Raw genomic sequence first — 16,888 nt, 5'->3', positions numbered from 1 at the left:
TCATCTACAGGCCATGCAAGTCTAACTAAACTTACCACTACCTAAAACAAACAAAACCTACAAACAAAAACCAAAAAGGACAGCAGGAGACAGTGGAAACACAATGAACAGTCACTGCAAAGCACGAACAATAAAAACACTACTTAATGATTAGATGAATGATTAAACATGTCCAAAGCGGAATAAAACGTATTTTAATAAACATCCTTTAAAACTGCAGCTATTACAAAGGCACACCTTAACTTTTATAGATGAGCTACTCCTTAAATTACTAACAGGCGTCTTACCACAAATCACAGCTGAAGCCTCTCTGGCCTCACACAGAAAATCGTCAGCATCTCCCTACTCACCTGACTCACTTTATTGATGCCTGCTCCAACCAGAGGCAGCCAGCGAAGGACCACCTGGTGCCACTGGTTACATTCTTCCCTTTCAAAGTGCATCAGCTACCCGACGATGAGCTGAAAGAGAGAGAGCACTTAACAAGACTCCAATTCATTTACCAACCTTGCAACTTGCACCGGCTGTGGAAGTCTATGTGGGTTAGAATGCTGTCCAGCAGTTTTTCTTTTTGAGCTTTGAGGCCCCGCAGCCAAAGAGGCACCCGTTTCCTCAATGAGTTCCTGGCCTACAGGAGGTTGCTGACCAAGCGTCCCCTCACATTCAACAAAATCATCACTTTCAGCACAATGTACAGGTGCCTGTTCACCCTCATCAGCTGTCCCATTGTCTATTTCCTGTTCTCCCTAACCATATCATTTTCCATTGTGTCCAAAACTCTACTGTCACCGTCCCCATCACCTTCTTTATCCAAAGCAACACTTCTCAGTGGCCTCTCATGACCAGCAGGAATAATCGAATACACTACACCTCGTTCAGAAGGTGGTTGCACAACTTGATAGGATGTAGGGTCCCAAAAATCCTGGATCTTATTATAACCTCTCACAGAGTGATTTCTAGTATACACCAAGTCACCCTGCTTGAACTCCTGACCAGTATGTGGACCTGGGTTCTTCAGGTCCCCCTGTGCCCTCGCAGCAACATGTTTTACATTGAGGTGACACCATAGGCTCGAAGCGCTGTGGTGATAAGAAACCTCTTTGATGCACAGTTTGCACACAACCACGCTTTTCTCCAAGCTGCCATCTGTGCGCTGACATCATATAGTGCATCCTGTGCATCTTCTTCACGGCTGGCAAACAGACTTTAGGTGCATTACCGCCGTCTACCGGTCTGGAGTGTGTGCATCAGTGGTACCCGTGTGCCAGAAATTAGGGAACTGAGAAAGGTACGTTTAAATTTGTTATTTTTTTAAATGCATTATTTTTTCTGTAATTAATTAATCAAAATCAACATGTTAAAGTCCCAGCCCTAGTTCACTTTGATAAATGGAGAATTAAAAATAAGAAGTTAATGGTACACTAGGAGCTTCACACCAACTTTCTCAGACATATGATGCTGAATTGGTAAATGAGGATCATTTTCAACCATCTGAGGACACCTGGTGGTGCTGCACCTTAAGCACATTTTATTTGGCATAGTGCTTATTCAAACATTGAACCTGGACACCAGGAATATCAATGTTAAAGATATTTAAAAGAAGCTGGTATGAAGATGAGGCACTGCAGTTTGAAAAAGACACAAATTTATCCCCCAAAAGCAAATCTGATTGGTGATTTTGAGCTACGTCTCTGCAACTAATTTACCAGAGACTGAATCTTGCAGCAAGCTGTACAGGTGGTTAGCACCATCGCCTCGCAACTAGAAGATCCCCAATTCCCGTCCCAGCCTGGATCTGGGATCTTTCTGCATGGAGTTTTCATGTTCTCCCAGTGACTCTAAATTGTGAATGTTAGCGTGATTGTTTGTCTCTATATGTAGCCCTGTGATAGACAGGTGACCTGTACAGGGTGTCTCCTGCCTTCACCCTGAGTCAGCTGGGATAGACTCCAGCCCCTCCGCAACCCTAACGAGGATTAAGCGGTGTACAGGTAATGGATGGATGGATGGATCTTGCAGGTAGTTGGAAACTCAGGATGAGATGAATAACAGGCACAGCTGCAGTTCTCTTTACATTTAGTGTACTAACAAACCCTGTGTACTTTAAAATCAGGTTTGGCCATTAGAAAAGAATTCCAATCTACAGCCACCATCCTTTTGGAGTACATATTTTTAGATAAAAATTCATTCTGGTCTCACTTTTCTGCAGTCAGGCCATCTGAGACTTTGAAGCGCTGATCTTTACATGTGCAACATATTGGATTGTTTTTATTCACTGAGCTTGATATGATACTGTTCAGATGATTTTACAGTCTGCATTTGATTGATTCTACAAAAAAAGCACAGAGGCTGAGTTAAATTAAATGTTTGTTTTTTTTAATGCTGAGCATCTTCTCTTAGTGCAGCTGAAAATTTTACTGAAGCACGAGTTTGATTTCTGCTTATTTCCAAATTGTTTGTGTAAAAATGATCCAAATGATCAGAAACTACGAGGAATCATGTCTGCTGATGAAATATTCTAACTTATCAAGGCGAGCAGTGGGTGTAATTCTCATGTAAGTGGCTTCGGAACGACTGAGCTGCAGACCTCTGGCTTCATCTTGTGGTCAGACTCAGTCAGCGCAGACAAAACAGAGCGACACCTCCGTTCTTTTTTGCCACATTGAGATTCTCCGCCAAGTTGAGCTACACGTCAGTGGGGAACCTGTACTGGTGAGTGGACGTGTACGGTGCCCGTCAGGCGGTTCCCGGATGCAGCGAACAGAAACATGGAACGGGTAGTGGTGGATGTGCCGATCAACAACGGTGAGATGCATTAAACGGCTGCACGTCTAACGCTCCTCTCAACCACTTCTAATAACATCTCCCGAAACCGCATTTGGTGCTTCTCTCGGTTCGTGCGCAGACGCTCCTCCTCCACCTCTGACGCATTTGGTTTGGGCATTAAAAAGGCTGCTGTAGCCTCTGTGCGGCTATCAGAGCTTTTGCAGGCTGTTCGTGTCGCTGCTTGTGCGTGTGAACTGTCGTAGCTGCAGGCTAAAAGGCTGCTGAATCTTGTGCACAGTGTGAGGCAGTATTGACAGGGCTGCTGACATCTGTCCAGCAGCACTTTGAAACTGACACACTGCTGTCACCCACTTCACCTCTTTGCGCCAAAACAGGCCCAATTTATCTCCCATCTTGGCTCGTTAGTTGTATGCATAGTTAAAAAAAAAAAAAAAAAAAAAAGTGCAATTACATGAATGGACAGTGGCAGCAAAAATAATCAGCTGAGTGAAAACAAAAAAGGCACTATTATGAATTTATTTTTTTTTCTCAAAAGCGATTCATCTAACTTGGATCGCTTTACTTGCAGCCTTATGCCAGGAGTTGCAATGGTTTTGTTTTAAAGATAAGATCGGCCTTGATTAATCTCACAGTAGGGGAATTTGCAGTTCTACAGCAGCAAAGATAGTGCAAAGATTTAGGAATTGTGCTGCAAAAGTAAAAATAAACCAAATCATGCATAAGTACTTATATAGTTGGACATGTCAGTGGTATTGCACAGATTCTTTCAGAAATACAAATACTGACAGAAGTATTAATTAGAAGAATATCTGTGTAGTATATGTTTTAGTATATGTAGAAATAAAAAGATTGCACAAGTACAGAATATTCTTCACTTTTCTGAAAGAAGTACGACAGTTTTTTGGTGAGTGGTCTCCTGGGAGCAGTGCTGGTTGTACAGTCTAACAGCAGCAAGAAGGCAGGTTTTTATAAAACCTATTGGAATGATTAAAATCATTCCAATACTGCACAAAAAATTATTATATAAAGTGGAATTTATCAATTTCCTCACCAAGAAGGTCAGAGGTCATGGCAGGCACCAGGCCCTGAGTTTCTCAAACCGCTATGTCACCTTGCTGTGTTTCAAAATAATACAAGGCTCTATCGATTTTGTTGTAATCTAATGTTTTCTGTTCTCAACTTCAGGTTTTTCCTTTGCCTGCCCCTCTACAACCCCACGAAAGCGCCAGGTGCGTTTTTCAGCGCGGCATGACATCATCCTTCTGCGAGAGGTTATCGCACAGAACCCCTTCGCCTCCAAAGAACCAGGTTTGTCTTTTTTTAAAAGCCCAAATCTGCTTGAGAGGTATTACTTACTCTCCACCTGCAGAGATTTAGAGTTTTATGAATGATAAATGGAAACGATGTGTAGTGTCAAACTATTTTTCGTGGAGAAATGTTGTGGAAAGCATCAGTAGTAACCTCAGAGCATCAGCAGAACACCATCAAACAAACTTTCTAAGATGTGCGACGACTCGTGTTGTCAGGACGGATCTGGGCCCGTGTGGGGGAGATTATCACTGCAGCTCTCCAGGAAGAAAACTTTGAGGTGGATGCCAGGAGGTGCAGAGAGAGGACCATGCTGCTGCTAGACTACTACAAGAAACAAGACTTTCCCAGTCTGCGCAGGTTGGTTCAGTCAGCAAGAAGTGTATTATAGAAAAAAGAAAGCAAGTGGCACTGTTTTATGTGGAAGTTATGGCTCTGAACTGCATGTGTCCTGACTTGGAGATGAATTTTGAGTGCTTTTGGTACACTCAGGTTTGGAACAGAGAGGTTGTACGCTCAAAAGGAGGATCTACTCCATGAGGTCTTGGAGCTGGAGGCTGAGAAGGGGCTCCTGGCCAGTGGTGAAGTGCCAAAGTACCAGGTGAGTGTCAGTGGTGTCAAGTCAGCAGAGAGGAGCAAGTTCAACACCATGAGGGTAAGAAATGTATCATTGCAGATGGCCATAATCCCCTTGACTTTATTGTTTATTGTTTGTAACAGTTAAGTTCTATTTAATGTAACTGAGGCCAATCCCAGAAAATTTTCATCAGAAATAGCTGATATTTTTTTCTAAATAACAATTTGGTTATTTCCCTGTTCCTCCTCTTGGTGGCCCTCAGTCACAAGCAAACCAATACCCACACTTAGTATATGCAAGCAGTCAAGCACCTACTTGTGCGACATATTTACAGTAATTGCCGCAGTGCCTGTTAAGACACAAGCTTGTGGAGGATTATCAGAGCTCACTGGGACACATTTGGGTTAATAAGGACATCTTGCCACTTCTGCAAATACAAACATTGTATGTGGCACAATCAAGTCAAGCTTTTGGCTGCAGTCAGTAGTCTTAACCGTACAGTACCAGACGACATGAAGAAACACACATTCAGCAGTTGAAATTAGGAGCACACTTCATAAATACATTAAATATAGACACTGTTACTGTGTATGAATAGGCATAACATTATTTTATTTTTAACAGTTTTTATCAGATTTTTAGGGATGGATCTGCAATATTATTCTTAGTTCCATAGTGTTTCATAGTGTTTGATGTCAGCCATTTGTCAACCACCTATAGATTCATGAATGCACCTTGTAAGGTGTTTGTCCTGCAGAGAACCCTTAGAGTTCTGATGTGCATACCACCTATACAGTACCATTGCTGCCACTGCCTCTGCAACAACCACACTTTCTGTTACTGCTCACTCATTATTACTGCGCTAACTTGTCTTGCTACTACTGCCGCTAAAACTAAAAGAGTTTCAATTTCTGCTCGTCTCACTTTCTTTGTCCTTGTTGTAGACATGATTTTTTCATTATCTTTCCTAGGACGATGAGCGGAGAAGTCGAGCCATAGAAGAACTAAATCTACCAGAACAGGACAAGCCAAACATCACTATCACGCACACACCCACTGCAGGTAAAACAGATTTTCAACAGTGGACAGTGCAGGACTCTGTGATTTGACACCCACAGCACAGTTGAAAGAAATTATATTCATTATTACCTCTGAGGTAATTTCTCCTCATTCATTCCTGCGTGCTAAGAGACAAATTACACTGAAATTTCTTTAATCATTGCATATAACTTACTAAATACTGTAGAAGTAGTAAAATATAAGGATAGGCGGTGTTTTTCACAGTGGTGTCACAGACACTGCTTCATTTTTAACAGGTGAAAAAGGTTTGTTTGAATTGCGGTGGAATTAGGCTGTTAACAAAACTGATGACCACTTCTTTGGTCACATGTAAATATACTGTACTTCTGTTCATTGTACTTTTGTTAGAGATTCACATCCTGTAATCTTTATGCAATAATCTCCTTGGAAGGTGGTAATTTCCCATTAATAGAAACTTAATAAATATGAGTAAACCCTGTTAGGTCACAGTGATTAATCCCCCTTTGTCTTTAAAACTGCCTTAATCATTCATGGCATAGATGCATCATGCATTTGCTGAAGACTTTGTGGGCAAAAACTCTGTCATGTGAGTCTGTCATTCCACTGCATCCCATAGTTGTTCTATTGAATGGAGATCTGGTGACCGTGGAGGCTATTGAAGACAGTGAACTCACTGTCATGTTCAGGAAACCAGATTGAGATGATTTGCGCTTTGTGTCATGGTGCATTATGCTCTTGAAACTATTAGAAGGTGAGTACACTGTGTTTATAAAGGGGTGGACATGGTCAGTGACAAAACTCTGGTAGGCTGTGGCATTTAAACAATGCTCAGTTAGTACTACGGTGCCCAAAGTGTGCTAATATCCCCTAATACCATCTGCAGCAACCTGAATTGTTGATACAAAGCAGGATGGATCCATGCTTTCGTGTTGTTTGCATCAATTTCTAACCCTGCAGATGAAGAACCTTCAGTTAAATTTTCTGCTACTTGCTGACAGAAGTGACATCCTATGTGGCCTTTAGCCCATCTGCTTCAAAGTTAACTTTTTCTGATTGAACACACAGACTGTTCTGTATACTTTGGTTGTAACAAGTGGCTGTCTGAGTTACTGTGGCCTTTCTATTGTCTCGAACCAGTCTGGCCATTCTCCTCTGCTCTCTAGCATCAACAAGACATTTTTTAGCCAGAGAACTCCCCTTCCCTAGTGGTTTTAGTCTTTTTTGAACCATTTTCTGTATGGTTGTGCCAGAAATTCCTGGTGGTTTCTGAAATCCTCAAGCCATCCCATGTGGGACTACAGACCATGTCACTTTCAAAGTCACTCAAATATAATAATATACATATAATATAAATATTATCACCACCACCATTACACCAGAACATGAAAGTGGAATGAAAGTATATCTGTCATTTAGGTGCAAAACAGTTAAAGGAATAGAGGTAGTCGCCAGGCTGGATTGATAGCAGGTACGAGCCTCCTCAAGTCTAGAGTGCCATCAGTTTCAAGTTTCGCACCCCAATGGAAATATTCTGAATATTTGGCCCTATGAGCCCTTCAGCGATTAAACCCTGCCAACTCTAGGAGTTTTGTTTTGTATCTGATTGTACCCTCCAGGAGTCAGTAAATTGCCATGTAATTACAGAACCAGAAGACGACCGCGAAGAAACGGCAGAGCTTTCAGCAGCTCCCACAGCCAAGCGGCCCTGCCAGTGTTGCTGCCAGACCTACTCTGAGATTCTCAGCTTTCTGGAGAAACGCTCAGAGGCGGAGCAACGACTTCGAGAGGAGGAGCTCGCCCTGCGCAGAGAGGAACTGGAGATTCAGAGGAGTAAGATTTTTGTAGAGCAATGTAGTGTGATTTTAAAATCCAACTAAAAAGGTGGGGGTATTTGGCCCAGCTATGTCATAGGTTTCTTTCTTTTTTGCAGATATTTTATCTCTTTGATTGGTTTTAGTGGCAAAATTTGATAACTATTTCATGAATTACTTGACAGTTAGTATGCATGTAATCCAGGATAAGTCACTGATGGTTGTCATTCCCAATGAAATATTCAGAACATGAATCTTAAGTTTAAAAAAAGTTGTAGACAGGTTCTATAAACTTTATATGCTTTTTGTTCAAAACTATAACAGTGTTTGAATTAAAGTTAGCCTCAAAATCATTCTGAAATCAGATTGTAAAAAAAAAAAAAATCTGAGATATTGGCAGTAGGCTAAATTAAAGTAAGAAAAGAAAATATGAGTTATTATGCTTATGAATTAACACTTCACATGTAGTGGAGTTATTAATAAAAATTTGAAAGACTTGACATATACATGGATCTGCCTAAAACAAAGTTCTTATAAAACTGATCTCAAAATTAAGAATGAAATAGTTATATCAAGACTGTTGCGCTATGTTACGCTCTGCTTGCACTTTCATTGAGCTGACATTCATTTCCAGTTTCTATTCTCAGGTAAGATCGCTCTGGAGAGAGAACGTCTGGGAGCTGAGAGGAAGGAGAGGGAGCGGAGATTTGAGCTCGAGAGCCAGGAGAGGCAGGTCATCTTGGACCTGCTGAAAGAGAAGGTGCTCAAAGGCTGACAAAGACAGACTGGATCACCTGGATTTTAAGGACATCTTTGACCAAGTGTGCGTGTGTGTGTGGGTCAGGGAGGGCATAGTTGACTGCTAAAAAGAGGAAGGAATAGAGCAAAACTGGAAGTGAAGAGATCAAAGAGAGGAACAGTGAGTTGATATTTATAATGATGACCTAGAAGACAGCCACTTGCCTTTATCTGTCTGAACTGTCAAACAAATAAGCAAGTTTGTGAGCGTGGACACTGCTTAGCCACACAAGTATATACAGCTGCTTCAAAAAATATTCACACCCCTTCACTTTTTTTAAACATTTTGTTGTGTTGTATTTTTAAATGGATAAAATTGGCATTGACAAAATCAAATATTGAAATCTCTCATTGACAAAACTTTTCAGACTCTTTTTCTGTGGGCAAGGAACGTGACCAAGAACCCAAATGTCACTCAAATAGACTCTGAGTAGTCCCACTCCCAGTAAAAGACAAATGACAGCTTGCCCGGAGTTTGTCAAATGACATTTAGACAACACTCAGAGTGCAAGAGAAAAGATTCTCCAACTAAACTGCAGAACTCCAAGCCCTACAGTATGTCTGGCAAACACCTGGCCAATCCCATGCCCACCAGGAAGCACGGTGGTGGCAACATCATGCTATGAGGTTGCTTCTCAGGGACATGGAATGGGACATTATCAGAATGGAAGGGAGAATAAATTCAGTCAAAGAAGATTTTTAAGAAACCTGAGCCAGAGTGCAGTGACCTGAGACTGGGGCAATGATTCGCCTTTCAGCATGACAGTGACTCAGAGGATACGGTCAGTCAGCTGGTGTGACTTCAGTACCAGTCGCTGACTGTTCTTGATTCGCCAAACCGAAGCCCAGACATACAGTCTACAGAATATCAGCAGAGGCTTGAAGATTGCAGTTCTAAGATGCTTATCATCCAATCTGATTGGGCTTTAGAGGATCTGCTAGAAAGAATGGAATAAATTGCTCAATTCCAGGTGTGCAAATCCTTCAGAAATCTCCCCAAGAAGGCCTTAAGGTGTAGTTGCTGCCAAAGGGACTTTTACAAGGTATTGAATTAAGCATGTGAGTATTTTTACAAGTAAGAGATTTCAGTTTTAAATTTTTGATACATTTGCAAAACTTTTACTGTGTTACTGAGTGTAGATTGAAGGAGAAAATGCCAAAAAGTGAAGGGGCACTGAATTCATTTTGAAGTGACTATAGACCTGACAGAACTAGTGACAGCATCAGTGTTTGCCTAAGCCAACTGCTCAAACCCGATTCATATAAATGTTAATAGACCCTCCCTGTGTTTCATTCCTCATGAAACAGATTGCATAAAGGTCCTAAAGTGCTGCAATTAATCGAGTGCCATCTAAGGAATGGAATGTAGAAGTGGGTGTGGTGCGGCCATTTAGGTGTGGTGACCCGCAGAGCTAAAACCGTCAGACAGGATCTCAGTGTCTCAAGATGGCATGTTGCACAAAGTCGGTAAATGCCTTTCCTCATGTTGTCTGGCACCAACAGCAGAGTGAGTCGTGTCCACAGTGTAAAGGAGAGGATTCCTTGTAGAGCCAGGTCGGCACAAATATAAAACTGACGAACAAGAGATGAATATGTTTAAGCAATTAAGCCATGGTGCAGCTTAAGCTTTTGCAAACCCTGTAGCATATGCCATATTACCACTTTACACACCTTATTTAGTCACTTTCTATTTGAAGGCATTTTAAATAAAAATAGAAATAAAGCTATATTTTAAAGAGTCAGTTGATGTATTTTGACTGGTAAGCAATTTTTTTTTTTTAACAACAAAAATTCTCACTAACACAAGCCATGAACTCACATTCTAGAAAAATAACAGACTGTTGGCAATTTTCTGAAATTAAATAAAATCGTGATAGTCATAATTACGAGTGATAATATCACATCTTCTGTGTGCCATATTTCTTTTGCTGTAAGTAATTTGTCAAACATCTACAGTTTAAGTTGCTAAACCAAGGTAGTTATTGGACATTGGTTAAAGCTAGTGTTACATAGACATGGAATCAATGAACGAATCACTTCTTTTTGTACATTCTGTCGATTTGCATTTTTTATTTTTTTATTTGTTTATTGGTCATAGGTAATTAAATGACCTGGCTGTTACTACATGACAGTGGATATTGGAACGGTATATACATCGTTTTAAAAAATGCTTACAAATTTTATTTTTCCTTACAGTATGTCCCACAACGTAGCCTATGCTGTATAAAGTGAAAGCACGTAAAGAAAACTTAACCTCAAAGCTATTTAAATTTTTGTTCTGCAAATAAGCAAATGGTGAGCAAAGTTTGCTTTCATTATGATCATCACCAATCTACATTTAACTTGGTGTGTGTATGACAGAGCCATATGAAAGGGTGACTCATTTCTAAAAAAAAAAAAATCATTGTTTTAAGAATACCTATGAAAGTGGATTTTCCTATAGGTGTGCAGATGTGCGTATTCCAAAAGGTCACTATTATCCTCTTGATATTAAAACTGACAGTTAAAACATTGTTGCGAAGTTATGCATAAACTCCTCTTTGCTAAGAGAACAGTGGTTGAAAATACTGCACTGTATATTGTTCTAGTTGATGTTGCAATATTGAGTAAATAAACGAACTCCTTTCATTATTATAATTAGTATAATGAATTATATAGTTTTCTGCTATAAATCTTTAATGAAGACTTCAAATGGGCATCATTAGTATTGTATCAATATGACTACAGTTTTTCAGAACTTACACTGTTTGGCACTGTACTATATTATAGTCTTCAATTTAATCTTCTAATTTAGATTAAAGATTAAAATTTAGAACAAAGGCTTCAGTGGGTCCTTTATAAAACATAATGATATTGAAACAATGAAGAAAAATATGCAGTACAAAACTACTCCAACTCACGAAGAAGATATACAAAGTCCTAGTCTCACTCATCTATGTATCGGTTGCCTTGTTGCTGACTGTTTTGCTCTGTACTGTCAATCACTGATACAAAGAGTTTTCATCCTGAAGGGGGTGTGGACCGTAACATTTAAGCCACAGTCACTGAAACAGCACATTTACAACAGGGCTAAAAGCCAGGTTCTACAGTTGTAGTAAAATGAACCATATTTACAGTATTTTGAGCTACACAATTTTAAAAAAACACGTTCTAGGAGCACTTATGGCTTTTTGAATTTGCTGAAAAGAGGCACAATAAGGGACCTTGAAGTAAGAAATATGTTTCTACCACTGACATGTACAGTCCTTGTAGGGTGGTCAAATTCATCATATCCTAGAAGAATACTTTTAGTGATACATGATGCTGAGAATGCATGTAATTAATGTAACTGCAAATTATTTATCATTAAAAACTGTTTTGCAGTTACCTGAATGTGATTCAGTTCTTAAGGGAATAGGAAAAATTAAAGCTGCAAGCAGCGTTGGACGGGTCCTCGCATCCATGCTCGTCGTCGAATCCACGCACGTCCACCAGGTGGCGCTGCGACCGAGAGTGTATATTGGCCTATGGATGTGATCACGTCCGCACTCTGATGACACATATAACATTTCAGGCAGATCGGACCATGTCCAGGCTAGTTATAGAGCTTTTCCTTCTATCCACCAGGTGGCGTTATGACTGTGGCTGTATTTCAGCATGTGAATGTCATCAGGGCGGGACTCTGATCATACATGTAAAGTTTGAGGCAGATTAGAGTATGTTTAGGGCAGTTACACAGCAGTTGATGTGTCATGTCGAAGCATCAAAGTTTGGGAGCCTGCCATGGCCACGCCCTCAGACTTTTGTGGAGCATTTTGATAACTTTTGATCACCCATGCCTGGAGTACATCCTGGCTGAATTTCATATCTGTCGGTGTTACCCTGTTTGAGTTGATAGCTTTTCAAAATGTCTAAAAATGACCCAAAATTGAAGGTTGGTGTTAAATTCTAGAAAGAAGAAGAAGATTAAAGAAAGAAAATACATAAAAAAGAAGCAATTAAATAAATGGGAAAAAGTTAAGACAATTAAACTTTTATAAAGTATGGGGGGAAAAAAGATGTAAGAAATTAAAGAATTGTATTTAATAAATAAACAGGAAATTTGTAAATAAGTGTTGTAGTCTTTTGCAGTTAATTGATGGATAGGCGTAGTGAGAGACAGCCAGACAATGGGGTAGAAATAAAAATGAGAACAACTAATATAGCAGAGGGTTGCGAGCGGGAATCGAACCAGGGCCTCAGCATTGAGGACCAACTACATGCGTCAGTGGCTTAACCCGCAGAGCTATACGATCACACATGTTGGCTGTCAGCAAAGGTGTATCAATCCAATAGAAAGTCTAGGGGTAGGGTTCGGGTTACAGAGGAAGGTCCTGACAGTAGCAATGTACCAAAAACATGGATATAAAATTATACATTTTTTCATAATTTAATATTAAGTCACACTAGCCAAAAAATTCTTAGAATAAAGTTGGGGTTTTTCCTTCAGCCGTTGTGGTTGCACTGTACCTTTAGGTTATCTAGATCTACAACGGCTGAAGGAAAAACCACGTATTAATTTCTCAGAATATTCGGCTGCTTAGTATTAACATTAAAAATATTTATGTGTAATATTAATTACCCTATTTTTTTCATTACAACTGTAAGGACCTTCCTCTCCAACCCTAACCCTACCCCTAGACTTTCTATTGGATTAATACACGTTTTCAAGACCAGAACATGTGTGGTCATGTAGCTCTACGGGTTACGCCTGTGATGTTCAGGACTCATTCTTGTATTTTACACTCTCTGATGTTTGCTTTTCTTCATGTCTAGTGTGTGAATCATTTCTGGTTTGTCTCTTCAGTGTCTCATGTGGCCCTGCAGCTTCTCCTCCTCCACCTCCTCCTGAAGCCTTCATCTTCTTCATCATCAGCTGCTCAGTGACTCTGTTGGACGTCTCACCGTGTGGCAGCAGCTCAGGTCAGTGGTGAAGATCCTCTTTATCAGCTCCACACCCACAGACGTAGTGAACGCAGCGTCTGTTGTTGTGCTAATAAGAAGCTGCATCTGAGCAGCAGCAGCTCTGTTCACTCCAGCCTCAGTCACACATGGAGTCAGAGCAACACTCTGTCAGAGCTGATTCCTCAGTGTTAGATCTGATTAATCTCTCTCTAGTAACAGGTTATGTACCACAGGCTTTTAAGGTTGCTGTAATCAAACCTTTACTTAAAAAGCCCACTCTAGATCCAGATGTTTTAGCCAACTATAGACCAGTTTCCAACCTCCCATTTCTCTCCAAAATTCTGGAAAGAACAGTTGCAAATCAATTATGTGAACATTTACAAAGGAATAGCTTGTTTGAAGAGTTTCAGTCAGGCTTCAGAGTGCATCATAGCACAGAAACAGCTCTGGTGAAAGTTACTAATGACCTTCTCATAGCGTCAGATAATGGACTGGTCTCTATACTTATTTTATTGACCTTAGTGCAGCATTCGATACAATCGACCACAAACTTTTATTACAGCGACTAGAACATTCTATTGGCATTAAAGGGACAGCACTGGACTGGTTTAAATCCTACTTATCAGACAGGTTCCAGTTTGTGCATGTCAACAATGACTCTTCTGAGCATACTAGGGTTAATCATGGAGTTCCTCAGGGTTCTGTCTTAGGACCAATACTGTTCACATTATACATGCTTCCCTTAGGCAACATTATTAGGAAGCACTGTATTAATTTCCATTGTTATGCTGACGACACTCAATTGTATTTATCTATGAAGCCAAATGAAACTAATCAGCTAGCTAGACTGCAAGATTGTCTTAAGGACATAAAGACCTGGATGACCTATAATTTCTTACTACTAAATTCAGACAAGACTGAAGTCATTGTATTTGGCCCCAAACATCTTAGAGAATTGCTTTCAAAGCATATAGCTACTCTGGATGGCATTACATTGGCCTCCAGTACTACTGTGAGGAACCTCGGTGTTATCTTTGACCAGGACATGTCCTTTAACTCGCACATAAAACAAATCTGTAGGACTTCCTTTTTCCACCTGAGAAATATTGTGAAAATCAGGAACATCCTGTCTCAGAGTGATGCAGAAAAACTAGTCCATGCATTTGTTACTTCTAGGCTTGACTACTGTAATTCCTTATTATCAGGTTGTCCCAATAGCTCTCTGAAACATCTACAGCTGATCCAAAATGCTGCAGCCAGAGTACTGACGGGAGTTAGCAAGAGAGATCATATTTCTCCTATATTGGATTCTCTTCATTGGCTTCCTGTTAAATCTAGAATAGAATTCAAAATCCTTCTTCTGACATATAAAGCTCTTAACAACCAATCTCCATCATATCTTAAAGACCTGATAGTACCATATTATCCTAGCAGAACTCTTCGCTCTCAGACTGCAGGCTTACTTGTTGTTCCTAGAATCTCTAAAAGTAGAATGGGAGGCAGAGCCTTCAGTTATCAGGCGCCTCTCCTGTGGAACCAGCTCCCAGTTTGGGTTCGGGAGGCGGACACCCTCTCTATTTTTAAGACCAGGCTTAAAACCTTCCTTTTCGACAAAGCTTATAGTTAGGGCTGACTGGGGGACCCTGACGGGGTATGCTTGTGTTTTCATTTGCACAACTGACTTCCCCTCTTGACGTCCCTTAGTTCTGCCCCTAGTTATGCTGCTATAGGCCTAGACTGCTGGGGAACCTCTCTTGATGCACTGAGCCCTTCTCTAACTACCTATGTATTTACTACATATACCATTATTGCATTACATTCACTCTGTTTCTTTCTGTGTCCTTTCTCCGAGTGTCCCTGGTCCCAGAGCTGGATGCTGGATGCTTCAGATGTGTGGCTGTGTTTTATGGTCCTTGTGTCCCACCCCCCACCTCTCTATCTCTACCCCTCTATCTCTACCTCTACCCCTCTATCTCTACCTTTCTACCTCTTCTGTCCCTCTCAACCCGCCCGGCCAGCAGGCAGATGGTTCCCCCCACATTAGAGCCGGGTTCTGCTCGAGGTTTTTTTCCCTGTTAAAAGGGTGTTTTCCTTGCCACTGTCGCCTTTTGGCTTGCTCTGGGGGTCAGGCATATGGGTTCTGTAAAGCGTCTCGAGACAATTTGACTGTAATTGGCGCTATATAAATAAAATTGAATTGAAAATTGAATTGAACTGAGAGCTCTCAGCAGTTTTCTACCCATTTAAGAACAGGACAAACCGAACAAGCTGTTGTATCGATTTGTCCACGATTTCCTCTCATGTGTCCATTTTAAGGAGTTTGCAGTCAACCAAGGCCGACTCAGAATCACTCCCACCGGGAAGATCTGTGAAGGAAGGTCCACCCGGCTGGTCCAGAAGCTCCGGTCCAGCAGAGCAGCGTCAGGATGGAGACGTAACCGGGTGAGTTAACTAGAGAGGCGACACATTCACATAGAAAATCCAACAATTCCTTCTGTTTTTACAGTTTGTGACTCTGGTAAATGGTGTCATTTTTCAAAGCTGGTGGGTTTTGGGCTTCACAGATTGAACCTAAATGCTTTTCTTAAACAAACTGCTGAGCTGCTGCACAGTGAAATGTTTGAGTGGAGCTCAGGATGAAAGCATCAGAGCTGTTTTACATGTTTTTATGTTCAGCTAATATCATTTCCTCTGGACAATGTTTGTGGTGTTAGAAGTGGACGTTTGTAGGGAGTTTTCAGTTGTAATACTTAAATGCATAAATATTTGCAGTGGTGGTTTCACTGCAAGCATCTACTGATGTCACCAGTGAAGTAAATAAAAACAGCATTTGTTGAACTTTACGCCTCTCAGTGTCTGCAGTTAGTTTAGCTGAATCAATGCAAAGATATTTCTATTTTTCTACATGACAGGAATGTCAGTGAAATCCAAATGCTAAGAATAAACAAGTGATCTGCCTGGTCACAGATCCCACTTTAATCCAAAATAAAGACTTTGCAAGGAAATGAACTTGAAATATGAGCCACCAGTAAAAGTTGTGATCAGACAGAAGGGCCTGTATTTTATCTTTGGAGAAGTTTAACATGTAAGTTTGTGCAGCTGATCAGTGGTGAGGCCTGTGGATGACTGGAGATGTGTGTGGACACTTAGACGAAGCAGCAAATGTGTTGAAAATGAGTTGTCTTCTCAGAGTCTTGAAGATGTTTTGTCAGAGCTAAGAAAGAAGTAAGAGATCCTGCAGGTGATTGTTGAGTGGTGTTGAGGAATTTGAATGTAGAGGAATAGCAAAGAGATTTTGAAGATATTTAAGCCATAAGTTGTATTTTATTTGTTTGCTGTTCTCTCCCATTTGTAGTGAAGAGAAGTGATTTGACATGAAGAATGTGATTTGTGTGGCTTTGAAATTGTGTTAAAATGTAAAAATGAGTGATGAGGAGAAGAGTGTGACTTTTTAGTATTGTGTTTTTTAGCGTGTTCTTTAAAAGTTGTAGGTAGATTATCTTCTTTTTTTGATTTTGTGGATTGTTTTTTTTTCTTTCAGTGTTGATGTCACCGCCTTGACGAATAGAAGAAAAGCCTGTATTTGGGTATGTAGGACTGGTAGTCCAGAGGTAGTGGTGGTGGTTTGGAACCTGGAGAGTGC

At 40.5% G+C, this 16,888-nt stretch overlaps 1 protein-coding gene and 1 long non-coding RNA gene across 2 annotated transcripts; both read left to right on the top strand.

Moving 5' to 3' along the window:
* The first annotated feature begins 2,668 nt into the window (after positions 1–2,668).
* si:dkey-45d16.4 (scaffold attachment factor B1) lies at positions 2,669–11,142 on the top strand. Its single transcript, XM_023263733.3, has 7 exons — positions 2,669–2,805; positions 3,973–4,095; positions 4,314–4,455; positions 4,588–4,696; positions 5,644–5,734; positions 7,358–7,543; positions 8,172–11,142. Exons 1-7 carry the CDS (start codon positions 2,769–2,771, stop codon positions 8,297–8,299), a joined length of 816 nt encoding a protein of 271 aa, XP_023119501.1. The 5' UTR covers positions 2,669–2,768; the 3' UTR covers positions 8,300–11,142.
* Positions 11,143–13,074: 1,932 nt separating this feature from the next.
* Positions 13,075–16,888, top strand: LOC129348801 (uncharacterized). Its single transcript, XR_008601492.1, has 3 exons — positions 13,075–13,263; positions 15,562–15,687; positions 16,787–16,888. It is a non-coding gene; the product is annotated as an uncharacterized LOC129348801 (long non-coding RNA).

The sequence above is a fragment of the Amphiprion ocellaris genome, chromosome 4 (genome assembly GCF_022539595.1).
Source record: "Amphiprion ocellaris isolate individual 3 ecotype Okinawa chromosome 4, ASM2253959v1, whole genome shotgun sequence".
NCBI classification, from domain to species: domain Eukaryota; kingdom Metazoa; phylum Chordata; class Actinopteri; family Pomacentridae; genus Amphiprion; species Amphiprion ocellaris.
Note: the sequence above shows the minus strand (reverse complement) of the source record. Positions and strands in the feature narration are given on the sequence as shown.

Coding starts and splice junctions, on each gene's coding strand:
- si:dkey-45d16.4 (XM_023263733.3), top strand. CDS start 2,769: ATGGAACGGGTAGTGGTGGATGTGCCGATCAACAACG. Junction 2,806..3,972: donor GGATGTGCCGATCAACAACG/GTGAGATGCATT, acceptor TCTCAACTTCAG/GTTTTTCCTTTGCCTGCCCC. Junction 7,544..8,171: donor GGAACTGGAGATTCAGAGGA/GTAAGATTTTTG, acceptor TTCTATTCTCAG/GTAAGATCGCTCTGGAGAGA.